This window comes from Neovison vison, chromosome 1, assembly GCF_020171115.1.
Source record: "Neovison vison isolate M4711 chromosome 1, ASM_NN_V1, whole genome shotgun sequence".
Lineage (NCBI taxonomy): Eukaryota > Metazoa > Chordata > Mammalia > Carnivora > Mustelidae > Neogale > Neogale vison.
The window spans coordinates 10,155,908-10,177,329 of NC_058091.1; the positions used below are offsets into that span (position 1 = coordinate 10,155,908).

At 47.0% G+C, this 21,422-nt stretch overlaps 1 protein-coding gene across 7 annotated transcripts in view; it reads right to left on the bottom strand.

Annotated features, from left to right (window-relative positions):
• ARID1B (AT-rich interaction domain 1B) overlaps window positions 1–21,422 on the bottom strand; it is a 443,861-nt gene that overhangs the window by 11,448 nt on the left and 410,991 nt on the right. For all 7 annotated transcript variants that reach the window (XM_044243328.1, XM_044243320.1, XM_044243293.1 and 4 more), the window contains 5 exons: window positions 16,163–16,372; window positions 13,258–13,462; window positions 7,922–8,060; window positions 7,534–7,706; window positions 1,085–1,235 (listed from right to left, as the gene is read on the bottom strand). In XM_044243328.1, coding sequence (XP_044099263.1) covers window positions 1,085–1,235; window positions 7,534–7,706; window positions 7,922–8,060; window positions 13,258–13,462; window positions 16,163–16,372 — 878 coding nt within the window. The remainder of the gene's footprint in view (window positions 1–1,084; window positions 1,236–7,533; window positions 7,707–7,921; window positions 8,061–13,257; window positions 13,463–16,162; window positions 16,373–21,422) is intronic.

Here is a 21,422-nt window from a genome sequence, read left to right on the forward strand (position 1 = left end):
ACGTGCCAGAAAGAGCTTGTTTGGTAATTAAAGACACTTTCTTCCCTGCTGCGGTATACCCCCGGACACCTCCGTACGGCTCTCACGACTTTGTGCCTGCCCTTGGCCAGCAGGAGGCCAGCAGGAGGCTCAGGGTAGGGAACAGAAGTGAGGAGGCAGTGAGGACCACTGCCCGCTACCGGCTTCTGAAGGAACCCAGCCGAGGCCATCCCTACCCTGAGCTTGGGGCTGTGGCTACAGACAGAAGAAGAGCTTTCTTAAATGCCTCCGTTTTCTTTAAAAAATCACAGATATTATGTGAAAGACTTTGTTTCTGAGCACTTCTCTATTAAGGAGCAAAGAACATACCAGCAAAGGAAGGTGCTTTCAGAGTCAGCAGTTAAGTCGGGGGCAGGGCTAAGGGGCCTTCTTCACAGAAGTCTACCGTGAGCTGGTTTTCTGTCACCTCTCAGACACATTTTAAGAAAAACTGTCCGTCTGTCTCCGTAAAAATAGTCTGGATGAGCACCGAAACCCAACTTGCTATTCAGTGTCCAGATACCATCCTGAGAAGTATCTGGAAAAAAGACTGCCGTGGCTTTCCTCAGAGATGTTATTCAAGGAGCAAAGCAGTCTCTCTGTTTAAAATGTTTGCAGGGAAGAATGGAAACACCTGAAAAACCAAGGCCAGGAGGGAACTTTTCCCAGAGCTCCCTATCACTCCGGGGGTGTGGGAAGCCCAGAGTGGCCCCCAGTGTGCGAGCATTTCCCTAAGGAAGAAATGCAGGTGGCGAGGGGTTTGGTGGGGCCGTGAACCCTGGGTTTGTGGAGCCGTGCAAGGAAGCTGGAGGTGTGGTGGCCGTGGTGGCATCGGGAGGGCATCCCGGCGCTGCGAGGCCCACCACTGCACGGGGCCTCCTGGCTCTCAGGAGCCCTTCTCTGCAGTCCTGCTGAGGTCAGCTGCTGAAGGCAGCCCCCTGAGGCCATCCGTATCAAGCGCAGCAGAAAAGCAGGTCCAAGTGTTGTCAGCAGCTACCAGGACTCAGGAACGCGTGTGTGAGGAGAGGTTCCAGTAAACCTCATGCTCACCTCAGAAAACACTCACCTTCGATCGTAACCGGCTCCATAGGGAAACTGTTGCCGCTGCCCCATGCCCAGACTGGACATCGCTCCAGAGGGACTTTGGTTATACATGTCCTGCATACTGCTAGTGGGCATCTGTCCTTGAGTCATAAAGGGCTCACTACTTCCAGGCACTGCAACATTTTAAAGAACACATAGAAAATGAAGCATTTGCAAAAGCCAAGGGGCCCAAATTGCCCTTTCCAGTTGTTTCTGTAATCCTTAATATGGTGGACATTTATCTTGCTCTTAATATGGCCAACAACAACACAAACCAAAGAGTGTGAGGTCTGGAGTCAAGATGGAACCCAGGATCCCTATCCCTTACCCCATGTACAGGCCTCGTAAGAGCCCCTTCCCTTGAGTGGGAATAGAACCCACCAATGTGGCGGGAATGTTGCTCCCACGATCACATACGTGATATGGCTAAAGGGATTTCACAGATGTAACTAAAGTCACCAACCAGCTGACTGGCAGTCAACCAGAAGGGAGATTATATAGCTGTGTCCCTTAAATCCATGTCTAGAGGTCAGGACACTTACTCTCCTGCTGGCCTTGAAGAAGCACCCGCCATGTGGTGGAGAGGGCCACGTGTCAGGAAGGGGCGGCAGCCCCTAGCACTGTGAAGGCCCCCAGACGACAGGGCTCCAGACGACCAGACCTCAGTTCGACAGCTGCAAGGAGCCACATTTGCCCACAACCTGAAGGAGCTCAGGAGAGGACCCTGCACCGCAGACGATCGGAGTCCAGGCCGCCACCCTGATGTCCACCGGGGGAACCCCAAGCCAAGAGCCCACAGGAATGTGGGGTCCTACATGGATGTTGTTCTGGGCTGCTGAGGTCATGCTAATTTGTTATGAAGTAATGTAGGAAACAAACACAGGCCCTTTCTTGGGGCAGCCAAGCTTCCAAGTTTCATTCCTTGTCTATAAATTAAGGTTGGTCATGCCACCTCACGCAGCAGGCATGAGGAAGAGAGGACACGCACGAACAGGTGACCCTTCACACAGGCGCTAGGGGTGCTGACCCCACGAAGGTGAAAACCCACGTGTAACTTTGGACTCCCCCATAACCTAACTACTTATAAGCTATAAGTATATTATAAGTATACTTATATTATATAGCTTATATTACAAGCTATAAGTATATTATAAGCTACTGCTGCCCAGAAGCCTTAGTGCTAACGTGCACAGTACAGTGAAGGGGCGCCTTGGGTGGCTCCTCGGTTAAGCCTCTGCCTTTGGCTCAGGTCGTGATCTCAGGGTCCTGGGATCGAGCCCCGCACTGGACTCCCCACTCAGCAGGGGAATCTGCTTCTCCCTTTCCCTGCTCACACGCACTCTCTCTCAAATAAATAAAGAAAATCTTAAAAAAAAAATAGCACACATATTGCATATTACATGAATCATAAACGGTACTCTTCAGAAGCTAAAGAAAAGAAAATGTTAAGAAAGTTGTAAGAGAAAATACACTTATAATAGCGCACATCTATTTATTGAAAACACTCTGTGTATAAGCAGCCTCGTGCAGTTTGAACCCATGTTGTTCAAGGGTCAACTGTATAAATAAAGCTAGTTCCTGTCCATTCCAGGGGAAAAAGTAAAAAAACAAAAAACAAAAAACCTTAACATGAATACCCACCTACCAACTCACTGCAAAATCAGGGTAAAGAAAACCACTAGGGAATTAAGAATAATTCAAGAATGGATGAAATGCAAGTGTTTCTACCAGGGCGCAGAGTGGCAATTAGGTCAAATATGCAAATCAGCATTAGCTCAGAGCCTGAAGGAAATTGGGTCAAGCCCAGAAACTAGCCTGTAGGCAAATTAAACATTTTAATGCAAATCGTAATTGATAGACAGTCCTGCTACCTTTCTTCATCTTAGGAAGGTTACTTTTATGTTACACGAAGCAAAAGCTGATTAAACTTTGGTGAGCTGATAGTTTGTTCGGCCGGAGGAGAGCGCACAGAATGACGTCTAGCACCGGTGGGATGTGCTGGGCTTTCCCGTATTTTATCTTATTCAAGCGCAAGTCAACACGTGGCCGATTAAGTTCTGATGTTACCTTCCATTTTATAAATGTAAAAACAGAGGGACACAGACATTAAGGGGGATAATTAAATAGCTTAATTCCTTGATACACAAAAAATTCTTAGAAAGCCAGTAGAAAAAAACATCAGATTAAAAAAAAATGGGCAAATAAATGGACATTCAGAAGAAAAGAAAAATATGTGGCTAATCAGTATATGAAAAGATGTGGGACTTCACCAATAATTAAAGAATCCAAGGGGGCGCCTGGGTGGCTCAGTCGTTAAGCGTCTGCCTTCGGCTCAGGTCATGGTCCCAGGGTTCTCTGATCAAGCCCCGCATTAGGCAACCTGCTCGGCAGGAAGCCTGCTTCTCCCTCTCCCGCTCCCCCTGCTTGAATACCCTCTCCTCACTGTCTCTGCCAAATAAATAAATAAAATCTTAAAAACAAGGGAAAGAAATCCAAGTTAAAACAATTATGAGACTTCCCCTCTTCGAATTAAGTCTGAAGAGGACCTATACTGGTCATTGCTGGTAGGGGGGGAGGGTCCACACACTGTGACATGCTCATATGAAGAGTATTAACTTGGTCTAACTTTTGTCAATACCTGTTATGTGAGGGCTATTATTTTGGCGACCCCCCTCAAGGGTATTTATAGCCTTTGAAGTCCCCTCCCACAATGAGTTTGCGCATCGTCATGTGACCAGCGTTGACCTATGGGGTGCTGGCAAAGTGGAAAAACCACTTTGGGTGGTACTTTGTAATGTAGTAGAAGATACTCAGTAAGGTAGAAGTTCATATCCCATGACTCAGTTATTCTAGGAATCTATTTCATAGAAACACAAGCAGGTGTGAAAAAAACAGCTGCTTCATTCCATAATCACTGCATCATTTTTTATAACAGCAAAATACTATGAAACAACCCCTTCAGTATTAGAGCACTGAAAAGGACAAGTAGGGGCACCTGGGTGGCTCAGCAGGTTAAGCATCTGACTTTTGCTCAGGTCATGATTGAATCCTGCCTTTGGCTTTCCACTCTAGGGGGAGTCTGCTTCTCCCTTTGCCCCTCCCCACTGCTTGGGCTATCTCTGTCTCAAATAAATAAATAAAATCTTTAAAATAAAATTTTTTAAAAAAGAAAAAGAATGAGAAAAAGTAGGTGGGGTGCCTGGGTGGCTCAGTTGGTTAAGCATCTGACTCTTGGTTTCGGCTTGGGTCATGATCTCAGGGTTGTGAGATCGAGTCCCAAGTTGGGTTCTGTGCTGGGTGTGGAGCCTGCTTGGGATTCTCTCTTTCCCTCTCTCCAAGTCTCTGGCCGCCCTTTCTCTCCTTCTCAAAATAAAAGTAGGATTATGTGTAAAGATATTAACGAGTATTTAAAATACACTGTTCAGATACACAATACATAAATATTCACTGTTCACTTGAAAGCCAGTAGCCGATCATTCGGGTGGTAATGAATTCAGGAAGTTGGTGGGGCAGGGGGGCAGGTGGGCAGGTGGGCTGAGGCTGCTCTGGGCACCGAGGCTCAGACAGGCTTTGCCACTGGCCGTGTCACCGCACTGCAGCCCAGTGGCAGCAACAGCAACAGAGAACATGGTTTCCCCCAATGCTGGTCATTACACGAAAAACCAGAGGACCACCAAGTTCACGGACAGAATAACATGAACTGAGGAATGTAAAACTTTATTATAACAGGGACAGGGCTACACCAAAATCTGTGTCTTGTGGGTTTTCTGTTTTTCTGCTTTAATTTGGTGCTAAACATAGCAGCACTGTGAGATAGCAGGTGAGCTGAAGCATCCTGGGGACATGTGAGAAGGGCCCCCCTCTGAGCCACTGTATCGCTTACACGGTTGATGCAAATGCATTATACAGCTAGCTAGCGCCTAACATGTGATCCATAATCATGCCCCCACCCCCATTTATTTTCATAATAAGAAAGACCGTAGGGGCGCCTGGGTGGCTCAGTGGGTTAAAGCCTCTGCCTTCGGCTCAGATCATGATCCCAGGGTCTGGGATTGAGCCCCGCATCGGGCTCTCTGCTCAGCAGGGGGCCTGCTTCCCTTCCTCTCTCTCTGCCTACTTGTGATCTCTGTCAAATAAATAAATAAAATCTTAAAAAAAAAAAAAAAAAAAAAAGAAAGACCGTAGACACACAGAAAAAAAGCAAAGCAACTCCCTCTATCCAATCTAGCATACAGGCAGGAGACTGGACAGGATATCACCTAACTCTTGAGGCCAGGTTCCAAACACTACTGATTATTTTTCCCATATATTTTCAGAGTCTAAAAAGGTGACACAACCACCATCGGCACTAACAGAATGTTCCTTCTAGTCTCTCATACCACTAAGAAAAACAGCTACCTCCATTTACAAGGCTTGTGAATTTCCAAGCTTATGGATGCACTGCGTGTTCTGCAGGATATTTACTTCGAACAGGCCAGCTCTGAAGCTTTTTGAAAGGAAAAATTATAGATTATCTTACTCAGCATAACAGATATCTGAAATGGCACATAAGAAATAGATATTAAATGTAAAATTATTTATTAAATGACACACACCTAATATTTTAAATCTTGAAATTACTCATTTTTATTTTTCACTGGTCATAAGGCTTCTGGGAAAATCCTGGCTTTGTGCTTCTCTCTACTTAAGACAAGATATCAAGAAATCTGCACACCCCAAACATCTAAATCGAACGGAAGTACCATCGTTTAAGGAATCCCTGAAGAAGTACTTCTGTAAAAATTGTATTCACTACTTTTCTGTATTTTTTTTCAATGTTATTCACATCATGCCTCAATTTCACAGCCCAGCTGCACTTGGAAGAGTGCCAACCCGCACTTGGAGCGCACGCGGCTGGGGAGGCACTCAAAGGGCCGAGGCTCAGAGGCTTAGATGCTACATTTCGGTGCCCAGTGAAGACCTGGGACTGAGCAGCGTAACGGGAAACACCCCGCTGGGTGTTGCTGGGTGTTGGCTGACGTCAGTCGGAGCTCTCGCACATTCTCTGCGGTCCCATCCGAGCCACAGTGCTCCGTCCCACTTCTCTGCTTAGTTCTTTAAAATGATTCCTAATCCCAACGCTCTGCCCGGCTGTGGACTGACACCCTCCACCACCTACTACCTCAGTGCAGCCCGGAGTCCCCCTGGGCCTTCCCTCTCTCCCTCCTGTCCCCAGCACAGGTGTGAACAGTGAGCCTCTGCTTCCCAACCGTGCATCTCCGAGGTGGTAACGTCCTCGCCCTCCCAGCTGGTATCACTTGGCTCATCCCCTGGGACCTCCACGTTCAGGCCAGCCAGCAGGGCCTGTTCCTTCACCATCTAGAACACCCCGAGAGTATGTCCACGTCTCTCTTTCGCTGCTGGGATCTGACTCCACCCCATCATCTCTCCCCGGGGCCCCTCACGGGGTCCCTCCAACACATTCCTCACTTATTTATTTATTTATTTATACCATTTAATTTATTTATTTGAGAGAGAGAGAGCTAGAGAGAGCATGACTGGGTGGGGGGAGGGAGAGGGAGAAGCAGGCTCCCCGCTGAGCAGAGAGCCGCACCTGGGGCTGGGTTCCAGGACCCGGAGATCATGACCTGAGCGGAAGGCAGGCGCTTCACCCACTGAGCCACCCAGACGCCCCGCCGGTTATTTTTTAACAAACACCTAGCTGCGTCACTTCCTGCAGAACATCTCTCAGCTAGGGTTGAAGTCCAAACTCATCCACACGCCCATGAAGGCTGAAATATTCTGGTCCCAGTGGTCCCGATGCACTGGGGCTGCACACCCCCCTCCACCACCGTCCCCCAGGCCCAGCTCACTACGCCCCAGATGCCTTCCACCTCCTCAAACATGCCAAGCTCGCTCCTGCCTGCGCCACCCCCAACTCCCTGCGCCTCTCTGACTGACCCCTCACTCCTCAGGTGGCCACGGATAACCGACACCTCCTCAAAGCCCCCCACCCACCCTTTCTCATGGGATGTCCCCCCCCACCCCCACCCCATAGCCCTGCACTTTTGTGTCGGGGTCCCTTCTCGCGTCAACCGCCATATTTAATGACAGATCCGTGGTTTGACTCTGATTTGGCAGCACACCTCGCCGCCCCAGCTCTTGCGAGCCCGCGCTGTAGGAGAGGACCCGCGCCGCCAGGGGGCGCCACGAGCGCGCTTGCGCACCTCGTGTGTCATCCTCCAAGGACCCACTCAACCAAGCTCCATCACAGCCTGTAGACAGGTCCCAGTTTCTAGATGAGGAAACGGAGGCTTCCCCGAGGCCAGAAATCTAGGAGGCCGAGGAGCGGGGACTCCGCTATGTCTCGAATAGGTAAGTGAACTGGCCGTGCGACGGCCGAGGGAAGACCGTCCTCTGGACGGAGCCTGGGCGAGGTCCCCCTGCACTCACCTTTTCTCATTCCACCGAAGGGGTCCTTGTTGGGTTCGTAGGGCATCCTTCCCATCACGTCCGGCATGCTCAAGCCCTGCTGGTAGGGGGTGCTCGGAGTCATGGAGTTCCGCTTCGGGAACGACGAGTCGCTGGCGTCAGAGAACGGGTCGTGCACACTGACCGTGCTGCTTCTGAAGACAGGAGAAGGGAAGCTTCAGAAGCAGCAGGAGCTGCCACCGGACGCTTGTTCCGGAAAAAGCTTAACTTGAAAATTAACGTAAAAACCATCCAAAAATCATGACATGACTAAAACCCGTAGGAATCAACATTACAAAACTCGCAAGAGAACACCAAGTCTTCTCCAAAAATCCGCGGTTGTGGGGCTCACGGAGACGCTTCTGCATACCTTCCACCTTGCATCGGGGTCATCTGTCCATGAGGGGTGGAAGCTGGGGTCGGGGGCTTCAGGTCACCTGGAACTTCTGCCATCGAGTTACTGCCAGTGGATTGGGGGGTCTGTGGACCTTGCAAGGATCCTGAGTTAGCTGACAGTAGTAGCACCAAGAGAAAAGAAGGAAAAAAACGAGAGGTTATCAAGTAAGCTCATCCTTCCTACTTATTAAAAAAAAGGGGGGAAAGACAACACAACACCAGCTTATTAGAAATAGTAACAGCAGCCATTACTGGTAACCATACAGTAAAATCAGTTGCTTTTATATTATTTATAGTGAAAATTAGTAGAAGTTTTTTTTATTTGTTTTTTTAGTAATCTATTTGGCAACATACTTCATTTATGAGCCATAAAACATATTTATACCTCTTGACTGGGTAATTGCTTTCCTGGGTATTTATCTCAAGAAAATAATCTAATCTAAAAGAAGCCTTTAGGCAGAAAAATGTTTATTTCAGTGTTGTTTATAATGGAGATAATCTAAATGTCTGGGAGTAAGGAAAAAAATGGGATGAAAAATTTGGTATACTGATTTGATGGACTACTGTGCTATTTTAGGAAAAAAATTAGAAAAATTAGTACCAGATCTTAGGCAATGAGAAGTGTTTAAGTTGAAACGCAATGATACAAATTAGTAATGAGCCTTATGTCACTTCAATGCCTCCCCAATGTCTGGATGTGTCTATGCTATGTCATTAATAAAGTCGTTTTTAGAGCTACGGAATCAGATTTGTTATTACAAAACCAAAGTCATGCTCTTTGGAGTTCTTTAATGTCATTATCAGAGACCTGAGATTTGGCTTTAACTATAATTACATTATAATCACAGAGCTCAGAATTGAGCAGATCTTCTCAAAACTTAAACTCATCTCATTGGAAAAGGCAGTATTTTAAGGGTTTCTGCTTTATCAGCAACCTTTGCATGTTAGGTGCCCAACAGAGCTTGCCTTCATCTGTTAAACAACTACTTATTGAATAAATAACATGCTTGCTATACTGCTTACTGTATTGTTTTTTTCTACTTCTGCATGCACTAGCAGTGTCCCAAACTGACAAAAAAGACAATAATTCCTGCCCTCATGCAGTTTATAATAAATGCTTTCAGAAGTGTTACAAATGGCGGAACTACCGGCTGCTTGTAAGTGACTTATCGTCACTTACGATACTGTGTATGTTATTATCATGGAGCCCCCATCTTAGGAGGTGTCCAAGACTCATTACAGTTACCATCAGCCACATCTAACTGTCGAGGAGATGGGGTTCAACAAATCACTGGAGATTACAGAGCACGCTGGGAAGGAGTCCGAGATGGGGATGAGTCCAGCACTCGTAACTCTGAGAGCCTCAGCGGAACAGGAGGTCTCTGGTGAGATCAGGTTGCCCCCCCCCCCCCCCCGCCTGCTTGGGAATGAATCCTGAGCACTGGCCACCAGGGCTGTATATGGTGTCTCCTGAGTGCCTGGGGCCAGAGTGACTCAGGGAGGCTGTCAGAGATGCCGGGAAGACTAACTTGAAAACCAGATCTTTTTCAAGTAGCTATTGCAAAAGAAAAGCTTAGTAATGCATGCTTATAAATCAGATTTTGGTGAAAGCCTGAAACTACAGATTAAATAAGTAGACTGTAATCAAAGAAAAAAGTGGAGTCTTCTATAAATACAGAAGGATAATCCTACAGATGGGACTGCACCTCTGAGCGGGCAGGAGAAATAATGTGCTTCCTAAATGCCAGACCAGACTCCACACAGTGGATAGCACAGCTTCCCTGGAAACATGGTTCACAGGCTGGGATTTCAGAATGACCCTTATTTGTAAGTATTCACATTTACAGCTAAAAAAAAAATTAAAAAATAAAAAAATAATTAAAAAAAAAAAACCCCAAACCAAAAACTCTCCCCTCTGCTAGTGTTTTTTCCTTTCCCTTCAGGGGGTAAAAAAAAATGAATGCCCCCTCTTGAAGCTCCATTAGTAGATGAGGCCGGCACACACTGCAGGCTCTCCCTACCTTTTGCCAGAAGCTACAAATGTATACTCGAAAGTAAACAATGGAAAGGTTATTGAAGGTTAAGTACATTCACACACTTCAGACTGTACAGCCAGACTCCTAGCTGGGAAGATAATTTACACAGCACGAACCTGGTGCCCTAGTTCTGGCTGGGGTTGCGGGAAGGAGGGCAGGGAGAAGGAAGGATAGCTGATATGTCCCAGGTCTACCGTGACTAGAGGTCACCCAGAGGGCACCTTTGTTTATAACCTGAACCCCTTTCTCATTTATCTTCCACTGAGGATTCCCTAGTTGGCTCCATGACAGGTTTTGTGACATCACCTGTCAGCTAATAATAGAAATGCAGTCAGCCACCTGCCAGCAAAGATGGATGGGTTTTTGGTTACAGACTTACTAATTGAATGTGGAGCTACCTTGTTCCCCCCCCCCCCACGCCGCCCCCATCCCTAACCTGGCCCACCCCCACCGCCTTCCAGGCGGCCTGGCCACTTGTGGAGACGAGTCCTGCGGCTGACCATGAGAACCCCAAAACTTTATGTATAGACTTACTGTAACAAGATTCCCCACTGCCCTCAGAGATGCAGCCGTACCCCAGGCCTTGCCCAGTTTCATACAGGGACTTTTTTGAGTCACTGGAAGACTGTAACTCTGAGCTCTGGGGTGGGAAAGCAGGTGACCAGTGAAGATCGTGGTGCCCCCAAGGACTCAGGGGTTCTACCCCCCAGAGACTGGCAGAAATGACATTTAGCCCACACCAGCCACACCAAATCAAAACCAAATACAGGAGGACGAGTCACGATGCTTGTGCTATGGCCAAGGGATCTCAGATTTAGGGTGCTTCAGAGTGGCTGTTTAAAAAGCCATCTAGCATGTTTCTTAGGAATCGTTTCGATTAGTTTGCCTGGATGGGAAGAAATGCACCACCGTTGCCTTCCAATGGCGAAAACTGACTTCTAAGAACACAGAGTTTGGCTGAAAATTAGTTTTTCAAAAATTTTGCGGTATATGAGGTCCTGACATGGCACACAGTTTGGAATAATTTTTTTTTTCCTTTGACAATAAATAGATTTTGTTTTCCTTAATGCTAGTTCTGGACTCAGAGAGGCCACTGACTGATGGGTGCCAGGGGAAAGCCTGGCTTTTGGTTATGGGGCTGCTGTTTCTCGCTACCCCACCAACCAGTCTGCATGTCCTTCTGTCCGGCTAGGCTCAGGAAGCCCTCCTCCCCCAACCCCTCTTCCCCAAGACTTGGGACCGTGCGGACCACTGAGAAGAATGTATTGTCAGAAGTACATCGGCAATCCAGGCTCCTTTGTGCAGTTAAAACGGTAATGTTGCCATAAAGATGGCAGTTTAAAAAAAAGGAAAAAGGCAAGAGCTGACTGTGGAGAGAACAGGCTCTACACTTTCTGAAGGGTCTATGGCTCAGCGGGATTTCTTGTACTGAAGCTGGTGCTCACTGGGAGAGCTATTCTCCGTACGGAAGTGCAGCCCATTCAGTGACATGCGTTTTTCCTGGCAAATAAAATATACCTTTACATCTTTGCAGACATCGCCACTTTGGTCCCTACACCCCACTGTGTTTTTATTTTGGAAAAATAGTTTCAGGGCTGTTCACAGGCGGCTTGTTTGACTCTGTGAACTGAATGTAATGTTGTGAGACTTTTAAAATTAGATTTCACAGTTTTTAAGGTATACGGTAACTGCAAAGGCTTCGGATCCTTAAGGGTGGGGTGAGAGAGGATTTCTAATTGTGTTTAGAGCTGTCAGGTCTAAATATATACCTTGGTACATTCCCTGCTAGTGCATCTTGGCCCTATGAAGTATTTATGTGAGATCTCTTGGTCGGGACCCGCAGGCACTCGCATTGCCATCCAGAAAGCAGCTGGAGGAAACAAGGGGGAAAACAGCTTCTTTCTTTGGCTCACAGACACCTTCTTCTCTGCGTAGAAGGCTTCCCTGTTACAATGCCATTTCAGTACAGTAGGTCCAGGCCTATTGCACGAGCTGGATGCCACCCACCAGCTAAGAGATGTGGGGCCAGTTTTTCAGATCTTATGTGTTAGTTTTCTCACAGACTTTGTGATTTTGATGCAGTATGTGCATCACAGCAGTGATGTAAAGATTCAATGATAGAGCACTTAGAAAGGGGCCTGGCACATGAAGTGCTTACGAAATGCTGGCATTTGGTCCCAGAACAGTCCTGTTCACGTGATGGGAGGTGGCAGGAACGGTCGGGCCCGTCTTGTACATAGGACAGTGTGGCTAAGTGCTGACCATCAAGGGGCTTGGATGTGGCCAGGCGAGGACACAGCTGATTTAACTTGAGTGAGGTCACCATCCCCAGAATTGGGCATGATGCAATTTTCTTCCTGAGAATACTGTGTTTATCAGAATATAAAGATTCAGGAATCTGGAAGGCAGGTAGAGCAAAGGAGAGCGTGCGAGCTGATAGGATGGCAGGGTCTCCAGCAGCTGAGTGGAGAGGCCGGAGAGAAGGCGGGCCTCATTATTCTCGTTTTGCTGGGGAGAATGTAGGCAATCGCCTTATTCCTAGGTAGGATTCCTAAGACTCCTGACCTCTAGGTCGGAGCTAACTGACTGCTGGGACTCAGAAACAGGGCTGCGTGGACCTTTCCTATGCCAGGTTTGCTGGATTGCCTGCAAGGGAGGGCTTGCTGGGCAGGGGACGTTGAAAACCGAGTCCAGATTTCATTTTGCGGACACCCAGCTTGGAGTGTCCCCAACAGCAGCAGTAGTAGGGCGGCGTCTTCTGGGAGTGCAGAAGTATTTGCACAGGTTACTGGGAAGTTAGCAGGAGTATTTTTATTTTTTTTATTTTTTTTAAAATTTTTAAAAAGATGTTTCTTTATTTATTCAACAGACAGGGATCATAAGTAGGCAGAGAGGCAGTCAGAGAGAGGGGGAAGCAGGCTCCCCGCTGTGCAGAGAGCCCAATGTGGGGCTTGATCCCAGGACCCTGAGATCATGAAGGCAGAGGCTTAACCCACTGAGCCACCCAGGCGCCCCAGCAGGAGTATTTTTAAATACCTGTAGAAGGACTAGAGACACAGAGCTCGGAATTCCCGTTTCCTTAGACTAAGAAGGTAAAGCAGAAGAATGGTGCCTTTGCAATGTTGGCCCCAACAGCCACATCCCAAACATTCTCTTCCCTTAAGCACCGTCAAGCGGTTCGGTTACAAAACACTCCTTGTCCTCAAAGACCCCTAGTTCGGGTTGCTTTCCTAGCTGCGACCTCCCCCGCGACAGCTGCAGTACTCCCACTTACCAGGAGAGGGCGGCTGGAGCTTGGGCTGCTTCTTGGTGTCCGTCGTGCTGAAGACTTCCGGCGGGGGCTCCTCCCCACGCTCTATCTTGCACTCAAAGGCAAACAGGTACTGAATATACTGCTTTTTCAGGGAGCTTGCCGCACTGCTTGAAGTGCCAACATTTAGGTTGGTTGCCAGCTCACGCCACTTCTTGTTTTTATTAACCTAGCAAAAAAAAAAAAAAAAGGCAGGATCATTGGTTTGCAGCAAAGTGGCTTGTTTAAAGCCAGGAGACAAAAAAAAGCACTTAATGTCTTGGTTTACTTTTTTTTTTTTTTTTTTTATTTGCCTCTCTTAACTAACGCTCATTACTCCCACTCAGTAGTGCACAGACAGCGTTTACAGTTATAAAACCATTAAGGGACCTGCTGATAGCTACATAAAAAGCATCGCTTGTCGAGATTCTTCTGCCTCATACACCTTCTAATGCCTCACACTCTTCCAGGCCGCTGCGGCTCCGAGCCAGCGATGTTCTCTGAGCAAGTGTATACGCCCTCCTGCTCTCGCTCATCCCTATCCCCGTCCCACCTCTCATCTAAAAGAAAAAAAAAAAAAAAAGGAAAAAAGCCATCTGAAAATGAATTTTAAAAATCAATAACTAACTATTTTGCAATTTAAGTGTTTGAGCCTTGATATGAAAAACAGTGCTTCCTTCCAACAGCCACAGGCTCCCGGAAAGACGAGCCTGAAATTCTAGCCCGCGTCCCTCCTCTCCCCAGGCAGCTCTCCTAGGGTGCTGGGCAGAGGTGACACTGGGGGCAGCCCACACCAGCCATCAGCCCTGCGTGGCTCTGCAAGGCCACCAGCTAGCTGACAGAGCAGGCCCAGGGAATGACACGGGGTTCCCAGGTACCCTCAGCGCGCAGAGAAGGCAGCCGCAAAGGGAAGGGAAAAAAGGGAGAGAAAGCCTGAAATGCTACAGGAGGATTTGGGGCATTAACTTTTGATTCCTGTTTGGGCCAGAGTCACCGGTGGTTGAATGGCTGAAGGCAACATGCGGACCTGCAAATCCCCGGGCCTCTTCTGCCTTCAGGTATGTGCGCCTTGTGCTAAGGAGCCTGGTGAGGGTTAAGGGGACAGTGGTTTTTAAATGAAATGTTTCATTTCTGGATTCAAACTTTCTCACAAAGCTCTTTACGTCCATTTACTTAGTACTAAATGGTACGTGATAAGCAAACCTCAGAAAGCTCATGAAATGACCAATTCCACTTCGGGCACTTAACGCCTGGCCGTGCCAAGCACGCCCGTGGACGGCTTCGGAAGGGCCGGGCCGGGCGTTGCCTGGGACACCTGACAAGCAGGGCCCTGCACCCATCTCCTGCGGGCCCCCGGGCGGAAATCACAACGGGGTAAGAGCCACAATGTGGCCGAGCGGCTCACCACCATGGGGTCCAGCCACACTCCAGCCGCCCGTTAGCCAGGCCGCTCCGAGCCTTACTTGCTGACCAACGCGGCGGCCCACACCGCCGGCAGGGCCCAAGGAAGGCGTCTGGACACACTCTGTACTTCTGTGAGGGTGAAGGCCATCGTCTAGTGTCCTGAGGATTCTAAAAATCGATGCCCAGGGGGTTAGGTGCAGAGGGGAAAGGCCAGGGGGTCGGGGTGCGGGGAGAGGTGTGCGTCTTGAGCTCTCCCCTCCATGGACCAACTCTCAGCCCTTGGTCCGCGCTGTGTGACTTACCATCCGTTTCTGCAAAGCCTGGGATCAGGCCCTGCCTGGGCTGCACACCGCGGGTGGGATGTGGCCCGCCGGGGACTGCTGAGAATAAAGGCCTCTCCTGCCTCCCCTAGAGCCACACGGCACTGAGACCGGGGCGGGCCCTCGCTGACACCTGTGCACGAGGGGACTCACCCCGGGATGGTCGGCAACCCGTGGTACCTGGCGGGAACGTGGGCTGCCACAATGCATACTAGACCACAGGGGCCCACAGCTGCTCCTCTCACTGATCTGGATAGGAGCCCAGGGACGGGCAGGTTTTTAAAGCTCCCAGAGTACTTCTAATGGAAACGCAGGCTGAGAGCTGTTGGTGGATGGAACAGTGAGCGTCTCGGAGCCAGCAGGCCGGGCCGCACCTACCCTACCCTGGGTGCCCCTGGGCCACATGATCGCACCTCACCGTTACAGCTTTCTCCGCTCTTGGGGCTGATGACCCCTGTCTTTTATGGGTATAGAGAAAGCCACAGCCAGAACAAAGGGACCGCACAGTGCTCAGCACGCCGTAAGCGTGACTCTGGGGACACCCTTTGCCCGTTCCTCTTGCAGGACACCGTGTTCCGAACTAGACTCCTTGCTGAAAGCAGCGCCAGGACCAGTGTGAGGAAGGCGCGGGCCCCCGGGGTACAAGACAAAGCGAACACTGGCTCCGAGAGGCCAGGGCAAGGTCGGCACCGCACAGCCCTGGCCCTCTTCACGTCTGGGTACTGGGGACGTGCTGCTGGATACAGGATGTCATTTTCTTAATCCACTGCTCTGGACAGAGGGAGAGTGCCAACTGCATCTACAACTGATCCAGACAATTAATTTGGTTACCTGCGAAACATTTCTGGAGTATTTCCTGTGGCATCTTGGCAGAACCCACGCAATTCTAGAGCGGTCAGAGAACCTAAAGGAAGATCTAGCCCAGCTGTCTGACTTTACAGAGGAGAACAGAGGTGCACAGAAATGGACCGAGGTCACCCTGCGAGTTGGTGGCAGGGCCAGGGTCCCGAGCTCTAGTGTTCTCCCCTGCAGCACCCAGACACGGAGCCCCTAGGCTTAGCTTTTCCTTATGGAAGGAAAAAAACAAAGTTTGAGTCTGCACAAAGAACCCTGCAGGGAGACCTTCCGAATGGTGTCTCCTCGTGGGTTCACTCATGCGCTCTCACCTGTGCCAAACCTCCGATCTCTTTGACGCAGACGTAGAGCCGGAACAGGTCCAAGGGCTTCTTGCCCACGGCAGGCAGACTCGAGACGGGCGAGCCTCTCTCTTCCATGAAGGTGAGGTATCTGTCCACCCATAGCTTTCTCTCTGGCTCATTCCCCAACTCATACACCTTTGTGATCTTTTCCCCAGTGGTGGTGGAAGAGCTGGACTTCTAGGGCCCAGAAAGAACATTTGGCCGGGGGGGGGGCGGGGGGGCAGAGGGAAAAGGGAAGAAGGTGAGAAGAAAGTAATGAGCTACCAAATACAAGGAGAGAAGAAATTTAAAAACTACTGCTATCACACAACAATTAGGAATGAAGGCTACTAGTTCAGGCACAAACTATACATTTTCTTATAATTAAGACTTTACTTTGACTTTAAATAAAGGGCCCAAACTCCCCCTTTATATACTTAAACAACAAAAACAAAAACAAAAAAAACCAAAAACCTTTTTTTTTTTTTTAAACCTTGATTGATAGAAGCGTTGAATCCCAGAAGGCATGATTCCAATGATACCTCACGTCATTTTTAAAAATAAAAGGGTGCTCGCTCATAGAATAACCACAGTGAATTTAAAATCTCACATGGATGTCGTATTATAGAGCCCCCAAACGATATGGACTCTTACTTCTTATCAAAATAAGAATGGCTAAGGGGCACCTGGGTGGCTCAGTGGGTTAAGGCCTCTGCCTTTGGCTCGGGTCGTGATCCCGGGGTTCTGGGATTGAGCCCCACATCGGGCTCCCTGCTCGGCGGGGAGCCTGCTTCCTCCACTCTCTCTGCTGCCTCTCTGCCTGCTTGTGACCCCCCCTTTCTCTGTCAAATAAATAAAAAATACCTTAAAAAAAAAAAAGAATGGCTAATGTCTGTCCTCATTAAAATGCTAAAGCATATGGAGGAAAGCTGATATGGGACTTGCCAGAAAATGTAAGGTAGGTCCCAAATCCCAGGAACCCGTGGTGTGGGCTTTATGCTCATTTGCAAGCTTTACAGACTAGCGTCCGGCTAAAGTTCTGGCATTTACTCATGATGACTAGCTTCCCTTACTTAAGATTTCTTGAACTTCTCTGCCAAGGCAAGGGGCTCCTAGAGAATTATTTTAACAGACTTCATAGGCAACCGTGCTTAATCACAAACACATGTGCTATTTCATACTCCCTGAACATCTATGGATAAAAATACACATTTACTTTTACACACATGGGTTTATGGGCTCATGTGGTTTATTCTGATGCTCTAATTCTTTGTTTTTCTAATTATATCTGATACTAAAATGTCAAAAGTTACTGTTTCTGCATAACTTAAACCCACCTTCTGGGTTATGGGATCTGGGAAGGTTAAGACTTCTGGTCCTAAACAGCCCAAGTGTCTGTTTTTCTTTTCTTTTATGTCTCTGTATTTGTAACAATGATTTGGGTAGTTGTAGTATGTGCAACTTCAGGGTTATTGTGAAAAATCACTTCTAAATTCTCAATAAAGATTTCCTTGGAACAAGAACTGACTTCATTTTCTTATGTGTATTTACCAGCTGTCATTTGCAATGGATAGCTGTTATTTTAAATGGGAGTTCTTCTGAACTCTTTTCCATTATATTTAGCTTAACAATTTTAAATGCATAGCTGAAATTTTGGGGGGTTAAATAACAGGACTGCCACTTAAGTTTGAAGTTACCTTATTTGCAAAGGATCCCCAATAAAAGTAGGACCTCAGAAAGGATGCCTGAGAATGAGACTAACGAAGCTGGGTGAGTGGCAGCTTCTCCCCTAATTAACGTGTACTTCTCTTGAGCTACTCCTGCTGAAATTTTAAGCCTTCAGACTCAGAATTACTGAGGCATAACATCTTTACATTAAACACACAAAAAATGGGTGATACAAGTTGATGTAAATAAAAAATTTAGGGTGGTAAGATAAAAAAAGTGTGACCTTTCAGAATTCATACTGATGCCAAGGCTAAACAGAAAGTCACTTAAAAATTACTTTAGATTCGAGCTTAAAAATATATACACATATTCATATATATAGCTACACATCCATATACATACTCAGAATATGGAACACACTGTATAGTCAAAGGATAAGTTTTTAAAATTTTTTTCCATATTCTTATATCCAAGGAATGTTTGACTAGGAAAATAACTGTCCTACTGGATTTTTACCACATTTCAGTAGTTTTGTCATCACTGATAGGGTAGTTATTATGAAGAGGTTTCTAAATGCTAGTTTGAAAATATTTTTCCTTTTGGGGAGCAATAAAAAATGGGTCCAATTTTTTTTTAAATGAAAATTTGAAATAAGAACAAGAGGAGAAAAGCATTATCACTTAAAATCAATAATAATAAAAAAAATCCCAGCAACCTCCCTACTGCAGTTCATTTCTGAAAAACTGAGAGGTAAAAGTCTGACATTCCATTCAGGGGAAGAGAAGTAAAAGCGATCATTTCAATTTAAAACTATTTTGAGAGGCGCCACCAACATTCTGAACAGACGCCCCACCTGCCACTTCTGGCCTGGTCCCCTCCAAAGCCAGAATGCGGGAGGCTTCTGGAAGGACAGTTAATCAGGACCTGAGCAAGGAGACTCCGCTGCTGTTGTTCCCATTTATGAAGAGTGTATCCCCTACCCTCAGATGCGCCTGAAATAACAGTATACTTAGTTTGGCTACATACATTTTCACTTTTCTTGCCGTTCTTTGTTCAAGGAACCTGAGTTTAATGAACTTCTGAGTATCTCAGTTCATTCTCATAAAGTCAGAAATGATTAATGAAAACAATGGTTTTTTTAAACTGCATTGTCTTGTTTTGCAGAGCATCGTTTTTAGATCTCCAAAAAAGACTTATGGATTTTTATGGCACCATAATGTAGGAAAATGCATCTGTATGAAAGAATGTGGTCAGGACTCAGGTGACGTGTACGGTCCCGGAAGAGGCCTCCCGGCACCTGGGGCTCCTCCGTCTACATCCCTGTCCTCAGTGGCCCCTGGTTACACAGCTTATAAAAAGCGTATGTTTTGTATGGGATTACTGGTGTGCCCTACATTTTCCTGACTCCCACAAGGCAGGGTCTGTGCTGATTCTGAATGACCCATGGTGACTGCACACTGGAGGTGGCTGGCGTCGAATCTGTTCTGTGCCCGGGTACTCGAATGGATGAGAAAGGTCTGAGAAGTCTAGCACCCTCCAAGGAAGAATTCACAGCTGTATAAAATATCCCATGCACAGGATTTCAGGGAGCAAGGTGCTGAGTGGACGCGGAGGCAATCTAACGAGACTGGAAACAGGAGCGATCATCACGCCTATGGCGGGCGCTTGCCACCTCCACTCCCAGGCTCAAGGTCCGTTTCCTAGCCAACGACCAAAGTTAGCATGTGGGCGTCCGAACAGAGAAAAAGGGTGTTAAGAGAAACAAAAGTGTTAGGAAATAAAGGTACATACTTTATTGCTGATTAGGCTCAACATGAACTTTCTTTGGCTCAGAGACATTAGCTCTGATGTAACCTTTGGATAGGTGTCATTGGACACTTTCCCCACTGACCTTGGGCCAACAAACCCGCCCTGCAGAAAGATGGGATGACCCTTCCAGGTCCCTGGGACCACCTCGCGCTGCTTCAGTGTTGTAAATACTGTATCCTAGAGCCCGAAATTGTCGTGGACCCCAGAGAAGAGAAGGGGGAGCACTGAAAGACTGCAGCAGGACTTCATGGCGCCACAAATGTGTTCCTTGCGTATATTTTAATTAAGTCTATAAGTACAGTTTGCCTCAAATCTTTCAGGCAGATTTACATTTCAGCAGTCTTTACCATATGCCTGGTAATATGTGTATGTGCAAATGTTTATTTTTATTTTAGAATGTTCCATAACACAACAATGTTGGTCCATAGCACCCTGTCAAAGCACGGAACATCTTCATCATGTAGTCCGTTTCCGGCCTGCGGTGAGACAGGTTTTACCAGAGACACTGGGAAGGGTGACTGAAGTACGGATTGAAGTTGTGTCTCAGAAAGGACAGTCAAATATTCCTAAACTGTGTGATGCCAGCAGTGATTGGACAGCAGAGATGCTCTCAGGTCCGCCCTTCCACAATCGCTTGGTTCCCTTTCTAAATTAGCATCTCTTTCAAGGCAGGGACCATGTTCTGAATACAGAGCCTAGCCTGAACCACAGCTCCTCTGTCCCTCTCTACCACTGGAGCCAGAGGCTTGCTTGTAAATTCTTTTTTTTTTTTTTAAGATTTTACTTATTTAGAGAGAGAGTGTATGAAAGCACGAGCCTGGGGTGGGGAGAGGCAGACAGAGAGGGACAAGCAGACTCTGAGCGGAGCCTGGAGCCTGGAGCTTGGGGGGCGGGGCTCGATCCCACGATCATGACTTGAGCTGAAACCAAGAGTTGGACGCTTAACTAACTGTGCCACCCAGATGCCCCATAAATTCTTACATATAAAATGGTTATGGTACAGGAAGAGACAGTGTATGTGGAAATATTTAGGAAAAAGGCAAAAGCAGCATGCAGTTTTAAGCATAACTGTTTTATAATCAGAAAATGAAGTCAACAATTCATTTTATTTTTTTCTTCTATTTAAGTGGAAAGTGGGTTTTTTTTTTTTTTTTTTTTTGGTGGGGGGAATAGAAGTTTCTTTCCTGAAGGACTCATTGTATGGCGGTAGCTAACGAAGTTAAAATATCGTAACTATCTCACTCAATCTATAGATCCAGAGTCGGTAATGGGGCATTTTAATTTATTTTATTGTTTAGTTAACTTATTTTTTCATAAGGTGGAATTTTTAAACATGTAATATCATCTATTAGTAGTCTAATTAGTATGCTTAATTATTACCTTAAGGTTTTAAAGATTATTATTTTCAACCTCTGAAATTTTTCCCTCCGAGCCAACATACAAATGTTTTCAAAAAGTTGTAATTTGAGTTCCACCTGTTAACCTGAGAGTAGGCTGATTCAAAAATGCTTTTCTTATGATGAAGACAAAACAAAACGCAACACCGGGGTACGTTATGGGAAAAACACCCATAACACTGGCTGCCTTCTGAGACTCAAAGCCAATAACACAAGGACATCAAAATGCAGGCTTTGCACTTCCCCTTCCTGCTAGTTCTGCTTAACCCGCCCTAGAGCATTTTTCATTTCATCTTGGTTTTTGCAAAAGCGAAACATGTCTACAGAGAAGGTAACAGCGAATATCGCCCTTTCTTCCTCTGAAAAGGAAAATG